This window comes from Odocoileus virginianus, chromosome 8 (assembly GCF_023699985.2).
Source record: "Odocoileus virginianus isolate 20LAN1187 ecotype Illinois chromosome 8, Ovbor_1.2, whole genome shotgun sequence".
Lineage (NCBI taxonomy): Eukaryota > Metazoa > Chordata > Mammalia > Artiodactyla > Cervidae > Odocoileus > Odocoileus virginianus.
In genome coordinates, this window is record NC_069681.1 from 34,058,544 (window position 1) to 34,070,963 (window position 12,420).

At 38.8% G+C, this 12,420-nt stretch overlaps 1 protein-coding gene across 2 annotated transcripts in view; it reads right to left on the minus strand.

Annotated features, from left to right (window-relative positions):
• TM9SF2 (transmembrane 9 superfamily member 2) overlaps positions 1 to 12,420 on the minus strand; it is a 50,679-nt gene that overhangs the window by 12,234 nt on the left and 26,025 nt on the right. For both annotated transcript variants that reach the window (XM_020898585.2, XM_070471455.1), the window contains exons 5-11: positions 12,201 to 12,330; positions 10,766 to 10,890; positions 9,765 to 9,876; positions 8,582 to 8,661; positions 7,695 to 7,803; positions 3,466 to 3,598; positions 1,017 to 1,136 (exon numbers count right to left, since the gene is read on the minus strand). In XM_020898585.2, the coding sequence (XP_020754244.2) occupies positions 1,017 to 1,136; positions 3,466 to 3,598; positions 7,695 to 7,803; positions 8,582 to 8,661; positions 9,765 to 9,876; positions 10,766 to 10,890; positions 12,201 to 12,330 (809 nt within the window). The remainder of the gene's footprint in view (positions 1 to 1,016; positions 1,137 to 3,465; positions 3,599 to 7,694; positions 7,804 to 8,581; positions 8,662 to 9,764; positions 9,877 to 10,765; positions 10,891 to 12,200; positions 12,331 to 12,420) is intronic.

The following is a 12,420-nucleotide window of genomic DNA, read 5'->3' on the forward strand; positions in this document are numbered from 1 at the left end:
GGGAGCAGGCAGGGCTCCTACCATATCTCCTTTGTGCTAAAATACATATGACCAGCCTAATCCTATGTCTGTCAGCAAAGAATGAAAGAAAAAAAGGCGGCTGACAAAACTCATAGCAAGTAAACATACTCACTCACACATGCACACAGACCTTCACATACTCTACACATCTAGCAAAATCTAATACTTCTATTTGGGGTTGAGTCTAGCCAACCACACCTTAAGGTCACCTAAGTAACCCTATGTGTTTTAGCTGAAACCTTAATCCTATCAGAAGACCCTGGGGAGCCCTAGCCCTGTGTCATCATCTCCCTGGCATTTTCAATAGGATCATCTCAACTGGACCACAGGCTTCCTAAGTGGGGCAAACTTTGGCATTTACCAACCCAGAAAAGCTGCTTTCTAAGTCATCTAATCCTATCCCACCCTTATTCTGTGGTTCTGAATTCTTTTTTTCACTGAACTTAATTTTACTTTTGGAAAGCAAGAACACAAGAGAATGCAACTAAACCCTGCTACAAGAGTAACTTATTTGGGGGCTCTTCAAAACAGTGAGATCTGAATTTACTTTAAGTACAGTGTACTTTCATAAATATTAAATCAATGTAAGTATGATCGCTCTCATATAAAGTATTCCTATATATATATATGTGTGTATATATATGCTATTTGTTTTAATAAATGACTCAGTGATACTTTTTTCCCTTTACTGACTAAATATATTTCTATGAATGTAGCCAAGCTAAGTTGTTCAGCCAAAACTATTAAATCAAAACTCAAGAAGGAGAGGGGACAATGGAGAGGCAGCACCTAAATTTGCTGTTTAATAAGCCACTGTTTAATAAGCATGACTGAACAAGCACATCTAGGGACAGTCATCCATTTCACAAGCTTCTTTAAACGCCTCTTAACACACTGCTTGAAGAGCCTCAACTACCAGACACCAAGGCTCAGACCCCCAACGTGGCATGTGAGAGACTCCTGGTCTGAGAGCCGGCAGGGCAGCTCCTACTTACACTTGTAGAACCTGGCGGCGACGTAGCCTGCAGGAGTGCCCAGCAGCACCCATAAGACCACAGCACACGTCATCAGAGCTCCGCGGTTGGCAGGTGACAAAAATCCCAGGCAAGCAAAAACTAAAAAAATAAGTAATTTAAAGTTATGAATTTTATTACTGTTTCCTTTGAAGTGATAGAAGACCCCGCTCATTTTTTAAACAATAAACTAAATACAACTTCATGAAAATATGCTCCCTTACCACGCAGCCACACTGAATCTTAGTAATATCTAAGGCACTGCATCAACAGGATCACATGTAAGGCAAGCTCCAATCTGGACATTTCCTGTCAGGGTTCACCTTTCCTGTTATCAGTGGAGGCTGACTGAAAGCTCAAGAGTGCTTTCAGCTCTTCTGAGATTCAAGTACAGCTTTTAAATTAACATAAATAAAAATACTCCCACTGTAAAATATTCTCACTTTCTGTTCCTTTTAAAAACAATATTGAGTCCTCCCGGGTGAAAAAAAGAAACCTTGTAACATCAAACATAAGAGATGAGGCAGAATCTAGTCAAAGGACAGAAGAGGAAGAAAGATCTCACAGCACCGTTAGCTTTGTGAGCACCAGCTACTGAAGGGCTTGCTCAGTAACTTGGGAAATTGTTTCCGACTCTTACTTAGCTGGTCAGGGTGTTTGTTCTTCACTATATAACCCTCCCAACTAATTAAGAAAAAAACACCATCTTATATTTATAGCGATTCCGAGCTTTAAAATGGAAGTCAGATATTATGACTTTCTCAGAAAGAAATCCAAGAAGAGATGCACGTGGCTCTCTTAGCCCAGGAGCACCGAAATTTCCGGTGTCTCCCCCCAGGAGCACATAGTCAACCAAACACTTTCCCAGCAGCATCGACTGGAGAGGAGAAACTCACCATCACAGGAAACCAAACAGGGTAACTAGAGGATCTACTGAAATTTTAGCTAAGATGCACCCTCCCCCAATCCTCTCAGGCCTGAGCCATGGATTGTTCTGAAGCAAAAAGTCCATATACAAGCCCTAAAGGGAAACAATCCCTATCATTTTCTAACTGAGGCTCTCTGAAATTGTCCTTCATGACAAGGTCACTTTCTAGCTGACACCAACAAAGATCAGAGAGGGGCAGAAGGCTACTCTCAATCCAATTTGAAAGCAGAATTTCACCCTCAAGCATCCACTCCACTGGAACCCCACCTCGGCTCTCTGGGGACTCTGCAATCAATCATCTGGCTGTGTCCAAACCTCTTTCCCAACCTCCCGTCTTCAGTGTAATAAACTTAAAACTGCTAGCTAGCCTCACCCATCACACCGACATCGCCTTATCTAAGTTGTTAGTAGATAAATATGTTCTAGTTAGTCTTCAGCCTTGTCGGAAGGTGCAAATCAGTCAACCCCAAACTTATTCAGGTGCCAGACATCTGGAATCAGTTCCTTCTCTTTCCAAACACTTACGTGGTTATTAACTGCATCATAAAAACTTGGGACAATTTTACTTACAGAAAATGATTATTTAGTATTACATATTTCATATGCAGACAAACATAAGAACAAGTGTTTGCTAAGAAAATTACTGAAAAGTCAGTGGTTTCTGAATTTTTCTAGTAACATTCATGTGTTACTTGTTCACCAGTAGCAGGCAACAAGAGAACATGAGGAAATAAATGCAAAATTCAGAAAACTCTTCTCATAAATATATTTTTCTCTGATAACTTGGAAAACTGAAAGACCACAGCATTAAAACTCCTGTCTGGAGACAGGAGTCTCAGGGCCATTCCTGCAGCTGATGAACACCTCTAAGGCAGTTTTATATTTTAAAAAAGAAAAATTAAAAATTTGTCCTGACAAAATTGACAGTTTAAAAATTTACAATTTCACCTAACTGACAAAACCTTAAATAATAGAATTTCTGAAGGCTTTCAAGAGTCACAAGGAAGAGATATTTTTTTTGGGTAGGAAGATCTTTCCTCAACGTTGCTGGGGAAAGAAAGAGGTCTTGCTTCCTAAATTTTGCCAAGGTGGCGAGGTCTCCAAAAGCTTCCTGGGTTCTGTCCCATCCCCTCTCTGTTCTGTCCCTCTCAGTTGAAGCCAGGGATGTCCTGGGATTTCCATCATATGCTCCGGGAGACAGGACAGCCAACCTGCATGACCCTGCTTCCAGGCAACCCAGACAAGGATCCGGTCATCTGCAGCTCCCGTGCTCCCACGACAAGTGCTTGGTCTCTATGCAGCTATGACAGCCATCTGAAGAGTCAGCTTTTGGCAATGGCTAACCCAGCCCCTGGTCACTTATGGTCAAAGAACACAGATTCTGAGAACCGAAAGGACTCTCAGAAACAACAATCTAGACTAGCTACAACTTAGGAAAACTGGATTTCAAATAATTATTTTTTAAAAGTATTTTCTACTTTTTAGTTTTCACTTAACACTTACATAGAGTCACGAAAGTCATAATCAAAATCTGTGTCCCCGATCCCAGAAAGACGGACAGCAGCATCCCTTTTCTTGGAGGACGGAATATATCACCATGAACCAGCTTCCAGCCAAATTCTTCCTGGGCATCCTCCTGAAAAGGGAAGGAAATAGTTTCATCACCGTGGGATCGTCAAGAAAACTAGGCAGTTTGTTCACTGCTGATATGCATATGCAGATACAGAAATTTAAAGAAAAACTTAGAGATATTAATTATTTATTTCAGTTTTGAAGCATGAAAGCTTGACTCATGGAGCTTTATATAACTTTCTTGAATTGTTTCTAAAGAAATGTGTGTGTTAAGGTCTACAAATAGTTACTGAGATACTCTAAAAGAAATACAAAGATAATGGGATGCCATGTCCTAGTCAGTCAAGCTTTATGATCCAACTTGATGACAATTTTACATCATACTCTATATACTTTTTAACCCACACTAACTAATTTCCAAAACAAGCAAATGGTATCAGTTCTCAAGGCTACTCTGCATGCATAGTAGGCTGTGAAAATTTTAGTAAGCTTGTGTCACCAGCTCACACTGCTCCTCTGATCTCCAGACACACACATATATCTGCCTAATTAACAGCTCCAGAGGGCTGTTTGGTGGACACCTCGAACAGAACCATCCACAAGGGAACTGACTCTCCCCCCACCTCTACCTGCAGCTCCCCCAGTAGATAAAAACTCGAGCCTTCCAGTTGCTCAGTCCCCAAAACCTTGGAGTCATCCTTGATGCCTGCCTTTTTTTTCACACTTCATACAATCCTTTAACAATTCCTACAGCTTAGCTTTAAAATCCACCCACACCCACCACGAGCCCCTGGTTCTAGCCATCCCCCCTCACCTGACTATCACAGTGAGCACTAAACTGGTCTCGCTTTCTACCCTTCAGCTGAATCTCAACACAGAACCAGAAAGATCCTTTTAACTAATTGGATGGTTCAGATCAGAAACATGGGATCATTCACTGGCTTCTCTCCTCTTCCACCCTCTCAACTTGGCATTCAACATTCCACCCCACCTCCCGGACACCCTCTGTTTATCTGCCCACTGCCCTACTTCTTCCCTGCTACCATCCCGACTCTGGAAATTCCATACAGTCTTCTGACTGGTCTTTGGGCCTCCAATCTTGCCTGGCTCTGGACAACCGTCCACAAACTGTTAAAAGTGATTTTCCTAAAACATGAACCTGGCCATGTCAACACTATTTTGTATACTTCAACAGCTTTTCGGTGGTCTTCTGACTGCACAGCTTAGAAAGTCCTTCAAAATGTGGCCCCTGCTATTTCTTCAGCCTCCTCTCTTAGCATTTTGTCCAGGGTACTTCTGTAGCCCTCCCCCAAATTCCCACTCAGATTTCTATCTTTGCAGCAGTAGATAAGATTTCAAAATAACTTCCCATGAGGTCTAGTATTTTACAGTTCCACATTTTCATTTAATCATTTCAATATAAGCAATGAAGTTAGAATTTACCTTTTTTTCCCAGATGGCCACCCACCTCACCCACAATCACCCCTCAAAGCTACTTTTTCTTTGTTGATACACTTTTGTTAACATCCATATTTAGACTCATTATTATTATAGATAGAAAATATTCACTTGGAATTTCTTCATTCACTAATCCTTTTAAGCTTCTCTTTAGGATTATTATTTATTTTCTACTAAAGTATTTCTATCTGGAGAAGGAAATGGCAACCCATTCCAGTACTGTTGCCTGGAAAATCCCATGGACAGAGGAGGCTGGTAGGCTACAGTCCATGGGGTGCAAAGAGTCGGACACAACTGAGCGACTTCACTTTCACTTTTCAAAGTATTTCTACAGAAATTCCTTTAGAGAAGGTCTGTTTGTCATCAACTGTTTTTGTTAGTCTGAAAAAGGTATTTCAAGTTCATTTTTGAAAGACAGCATCTCTGAGTACATGATTCTATGTAAATGGTTAATTTCTCTCACCACTGATGTATTTTTTTCATCTATTTAAAGATATTATTTTTTGGTTATATATTTAAAGATATTATTTTTCCATCACCAATTTCATTGTTTTTCCTTTGCAGAAAGCTCAGTCTTTTCCCCTTCTAGCTGATTCTAAGAAAAGATCTTCTCTCTTCTCTGGTGTTTTATGGTTTTGCCTAACTGACTGAGGTATGGATTTCATTTTATTTATTCTACTTTGGATACACTGCATACTCTTTATCTATAGATTCTCATCTTTCCTCTGTGCTAGAAAACCCTGGCTGTTACTTTTTCGCATATCTTTACTCTGTAATTAATAATCCTAATATCTGAAATATTTGGGACCTGGTACAAATTTGTTGTTTATTGTAAATTTTTGGGAATTTCTAGATCAAATGTATGAACCTCAAATGCGGAGAATCCAGCAAACCCAAATTTGGAAGACTTTCCTTCAATTTCTACTCAATTCTGCTGAGAACAGAAGGCATTTACTAACCTAGAATCATTCTGCCTGCTTCAACAATCCAGGCTTAATAAACAGGAGGAGATAGAGGTTCACCACTGATTCAATTTAACTGCCCAATTGGTTAGAAACTTGATATAAGCATATTCCTAAAGGAGAACTTTAACCTCTCATGCTTGCAATGCTTCCTGCTCTAGCCTCACTCAATCCGGGGGGACTGGGTGGATCTGGGGGAATTCTTGGGTTCGTTTTTTTTTTTAACCAGTTGTTAAGTCCAGCAATGGATCATGTCTGGAACATTAAGGGCTAATTCATTCATTCCAACAAATATTTGCTGATCACCAACCATATCCTTGGTACTGTTTAAAATACCAGAGATCCTACAGTGAGTATAACAGACAACTTCCTGTGAGCACGTCTTCTCGTTGGAAAGGCAGGCAATAAACAAAATAAGCAAAATACATAGTACATGAGATGGTGTTAGGAATTATGGATGTAGTGTGTGGGGTGTGGATGGAGAGGACGTAATCTTAATGGGATGGTGAGGAAGGGCTCACTGGGAAGATCACATCTCAGTAAAGACCAGAAGAATGTGAGGGGCTCTCTGAGGGAGGACACTTGAGGAAGTCAGAAAAGTAACTGTAAGGAAGAGCCTAGAGACGGGAACATGCCCGATGCGTCTGGGAAACAGCAAGGCGGCCAGCATGGCTGGAGCAGAGTGCCAGGGGCTGCCACAGAGCCTCACGGGCCACTGTGAGGGCCGACTCTGGCTTCTCTGAGTGCAGTGGATGGAAGTCACTGGAGGGCTGTGATCCAGAAGGAAATGACCTGACATTTTGGAACAGACTCACTCTGACAGCTACCCTGAGAGACTGGCAGGAGGCAGAGAACGGGAACAAGACTGGAAATGGCATTTTCTGTCCTGCACCCCAAAACACCTCTATACAAATTAAGAAAAAAATTCCATTAACTCAACAATTATTTGGAATTATCAATTATGAACAGGGTATCGTGAAATTATTTCAGTAAGATATTTAATAAGGCATATAATCAATAATATCATGGAAAAGAAACTGCAGCATGTAAGTGCTAAAAAGCTTCTAAACATTAACATGTTCTTTTTTCTAATTAGAACAGGACAGAAAGATGGGTGGGGAGGCTAAGAAGCTAGGGAAGAGAAAACAATGAAAACCCGAGTTTTATATATTCATTACAAATCATTGCTGGGATATGAAAAAGTATAAAATGCAAAACATTACTTAAAATGAGAATAGATGAAGCTAAGACATTAAATTACTTTGAATACACCAAGAGGTTGAAATCATATAAATTCAGTTAAAATTAATTTAAAAAATCAAACATACACACATATAAAAATTGCTTGGGAGTGACTACTCTATTTAACTCTGCTGCTTCCCGCATGGAACATCTGCTGGAAGCAGACTTGGACAAAGTCGACGGCACATAAGTGAAGGAGGGCAGAGCCAGAGTCCTGCACCCGCACTGTTCCTCTCCCCCGACTGGTGCAGACGAGGCTGCGAGCAATTCAGCTCTGAGAGCTGCAGGCACTAAGTCTCTACCAACAAAACCAACTCTTAGCGGTCATTTTCTGATTTGAAAATGTCAATTCAGGATCACTTGTGAGAAGAAATGTTTTAAAAGCAGATTCTGACTAAAGATATTACTTAAAAATTTTCCAAAGAAAAAAATAAAGACTATCCATGGACCAGGGATAGTATCCACCAGACCAGGGAATAGTTCAGATGTTTCACTCACTGTAGAATCCATCTGATTATATCTGGCAATATCTTTATGCAGCGTCCGTAGCATAATCATAGCCACCATTCCAGACAAGAAGAGGACAATGACCAGGGAATTCATGATGCTGCAGAAATAAGCACGTCAGGATTAACTTAGAGCTTAATCATTGGATCAGCAGAACTCTTTTTAAAAACAATTTACTGAGTAACATTAAAACAGCATCGATCAATTAAAAAACTGACCTAAAATCAAGCAAATTCAATGAACTGTGCTCTGCTTCATGGCCTATTGAGAACTAGAGTTTTTTGTCCATGGTCAACATTAATAACTACTGTGCCCAAATTAACACACCATAAGCTGCAAGAATCAATAATGGACTGGTCTCTACCCTCAAGAAGTCTACTGAAAAACAAGCTATTCAGTAAATTAATGTGTGTCAAAAAGATTAGTCAGTGAAGTAGGAAAAGGAGAGTAACGGCACCTTGAACAGTTCTCTAGATAAAAGTTTTGGGTCGTGTTCTGAAGAAAGAATAACAGTAATAACAACCCTAACCCTAACTATTATTTATCAAAAGCAGCCCTAACAGCTGTAGCAGCTTGGACACTGAGCCCTCTTCCATGGAGGTAAGGTGCACAAATGCTCTGTTTCATAACCTCCCTTCAATCCTCAGAACAGTACAGTGAGACAGGTTAATTCTAGATGAAGAAATGGACTCTGAGCACCTGGGCGATCTGGCCTGACTCACAATCAGTGACCAAAATCCAGGACTGAATCCAAGTCTACCTAATTCAAAAGTCCAGCCTTCTGAGTAACTGGCGACAGTTAAGAGTGAATGAGATTCTCAAACGACAGTAAACAGAATAAGGACAGAGCATGAAGGAGATTAACGCTGTAGTCTTACCTAAACCACTGAATGTGGGTATGAGGCATGGACTCCAGAATGTAGTCCCATCGAGATGCCCACCTGATATTCTTCTCTTCCTAGACAGATGAAAAAAACAAACAACTCTTTGAATAAGAATGGGCCAACAAAGTGTACTAGAAATCCAAAGATTTCCATTCAGAGCTTAACCTTCCAATCAACAGATACAATTTCTCATTACCATAACTCGAGTCAGTCATAAGACTGACTGAGCGAGACTTACTCGAGACTCAGGAAAATCAAGATGAAATTAAGCAGTAAATAGAAAATAATAAGGGTTCCTAACAGTATCTAGTTACTTGTATTTTTTAAAGTCTTGTTTTAAATTTTAATTAGCAAAGGCTTATTTTAAATGTTATGATTCAGGAGCTGTATTTAATTTTTTCAGAAAATTGAGTGGAATAGCTTACTCTTGATTCTCTTTGATGCTATCTATCTATATCTGGGACATTTAACCGGACCAAGGTCATAACCGAGGTACCCTGAGCCTCTAGTAGGTGTCACCCACACTGAGCTCTTAATATCCAGAAGGAAAGGCATACTATTTACTGCACCAGGCTTGCAAAATTGCACACTATATGTGGACATTAAACGTCGTAACTATATTGGATTGTCAAAATAGTTTACTAAAAATAGAGGTGGAATATTGCCCAAGATTCTCATACAATAAACTTTCCTTTCCTCCTAATAAAACCCTCCAGTGAATGTATAATAAATCATCTATCATCAGGAAACTTCATTTACAATCACACTCAAATTCTGGTTTCAAAAATGGTGTCATTTTCCTAAATGCTTGCCACAGTGCTCGCTTTGGCAGCACACATACCAATGCTTGTTGCATATTTTGGATATCTTCATACCATCCTTTATGCCTCTTTTCTACCTTTTGCCTTGTTTGTATCTCTTGTGGCTTAACATTTTAAATGAGGCTCAGTTCTCCAATTTCCTATACTTTTTGTTTAAATGAAGACTTAGTTTTGAGCATGATTATGTTGCCTGGTGCACTGACAAACTATTCCAAAATTCAGCTCATTAAAAGCTTATCTACTTGACAAGCCTGATCATTAATATTTTTAATTAGTTTAAGTAATATGAATTTAAAATCCATTTCTAAAAAAAAAAATCCATTTCTGAGTTATACTAAAGATAGAATCACACTCACCTCAAAGCTAACAGAGTAAGTATAGGCAACTTTGATCTCTCCAGAAGCCTTGTTACTTATATCCATGGGGGGTCCAGAGCAGTCTGGTTTATCTATATGGGTATGCTTGAAGCTGTGAGAAGAAACATTTTGGCAAGATGCTGATGAAGTAGTTTTTTTAAATGGAGTAAAGGTTAGAGATCTTGTACGTATTTCACAACACTGCTGACAGTCAAAAGTGATTCAGATCACACTGAACTGTACAAATCTTTACTTCATATAAAAGGCTTAGTTATACATATGTGTTACTCAAACATTACTCAAACAAGAACCAAACTTTTGAAAACATTACTTTAAGAGCACTAAAGAACCTTCAAAGAAATCAAAACAAACACTGAGGGAGTGTAAATTAACTGCCATCTTATTATGGTATGCATTTCTTTACCATTAGTGGCATGAGAAAATGGCTAAATCAGTTGGTGTTGGGGGCAGGGGGAATCATGGGGGGAAAAAACAGAATACTCAATCAAAAAAGCATCTCCCAAATAAATGACAGGTACGTTCACACTAACAAAGCTGATAATTTGAAGAGATGCCCTTGCAATGACCTGTCTCATACTGGCATCTAACACTTTACGAAGACTTTCGATACAACACGCTAAGCAGCTCATCTGGGGCTTTGCTTTTCCACTGTAAAAGGGAACATGGTCCTGACCACTCATGTTCTCCATTCCCGGCTGACATGGAAAAGCTGTCAGAAAGTGACTGAAAAACAAAACAAAAAGCCACCTTGGTTTGCCTACCAGCTACCGTGACAGGAAAATAAATATTTATATGGTTTCTCTGAACAACCTATTACTCAATAACAAATCATACTAAAGGGAGTTTTAGTAAAAACAATTAAAATATCAAATTATATGTCAGAACACTGATTAAAGAAAGTTAACTGGGCCCAAAATATTTATTCTTTGGGCCTAAACTTTGCATACAGTTAATTTTTTTTTAATCTATTTTATAGTTACCTTTTTGGTTCAAGTTTAGCAGCCACTAATCTTGCTCCCATGGATCCAGTCTCAACAACATGATAATATATTTTGATGTCAACATGGTTGAAGATGTAAAACGTATCTCTTTCATGGAATTCTGACTGTGGAACAGAACTTAGTGTTAGAACACTGGCTATAAAAGAATCAAAACATAAAATTTTATAATGAGCCACAGCATGTAGGAAAATTTGACCCTAGACAGAATTTTCATCTTTTCCATAAAAATGAGTAAGTTTTAAGCTTAAACTCCCCTCCCTTTTTAAAAAAAATTGAAGTACAGTTTAACTAAAGCACAATGTTGTGCTAGCTTCTGGTATATAGCAGTGATTCAGTCATATATACATATATATCCTTTCTCATTATAGTTTACCACAAAATACTGAATACAGTTCCCTATGCTGTACAGTAAAACCTTGTTGTTTACCTAGTAGTTTGTATCAAATAATCCAAAATTTCTAATTTATCCTCCTCCCCCCTTCCCCTTTGGTAACCGTAAGTTTTTGTTTTCTATGTCTGTGAATCTGTTTGTGCTTTGCAAATAAGTTTATTTGTATCACTGTTTAAGATTCCACATATAAGTGATATCATATATTTGTCTTTTCTGTTTTACTTTACTATGATAATCTCTAGGTCCATCCATGATGCTGCAAATGGCACTATTTCATTCCTTTTCATGGCTGAGTATTATAATATCCCACTATGTGTGTGTGTGTGTGTGTGTCTGAATATCATTAAGAGGTTGATATTCAGGTTATATTAATTAAGAGATTAAACCAGGTTGACCTCATTATACAAAATTTGATATATATTCCCCAATAATTTTGACTACTTTCTCAATTAATGCCTTATTTTGTTTTTTTAATCATAAAAGAATGGCCTCAAAGATTGATACCTTTTTAAAAAGGTGCAATACCCAAACTTTTGCAAAATAATATTTTTATGGGCTTAACTTTGCAATACAAATTTCATGGACTTACAATGAGGTCTTTCTGGCAGTCCAATAAGAACATTTTTTTAATAGAGTCAGAACATACAAAGTCCAAGCCTGTAGCATAGTATTAAGCGTGTAAGAGACAATGCCAGTAAATGCTGAACTGCATCTGAATTATTTAGTTCCAGAGTTATAAACTGCAACTCAAGGATGGGAGTTCCCTGGCAGCCCAGTGGTTAGGACCTGGCCCTTTCACTGTGGTGGACCCAGGTTCAATCCTTGGTTGGGAACTAAGACACCACAAGCCTTGTGTCGCAGCACCCCCAACCCCCAAAAAAGACTGAGCAGTTAGTTGTCCTTCAGAACATGTGAACAGTACTCATTTAATGAATACAACAATTTGTGTTTAGATAAGGACTGAATCCTTCCACCAAAAAGCTTATTTTTAAAAGTAGCTGAGTTAGTTTATCAGAAACTTACGTTAATAACACAGGCATCTTTTGCATGTCCTTTATCTGTAATGTAACAGCCAATAGGAAATCCAGGATTACAGAATCTCTGACCATCTTCAACATCATAACACCACGTTACAGGCATATTATCCACAATCCTGGGCACGGAAATGAAAGTCAACTTACAAACCACTAAACATGACTAGGAATAATCAAATCTGTCATCACTCTGTAAAATTTAAATGTCT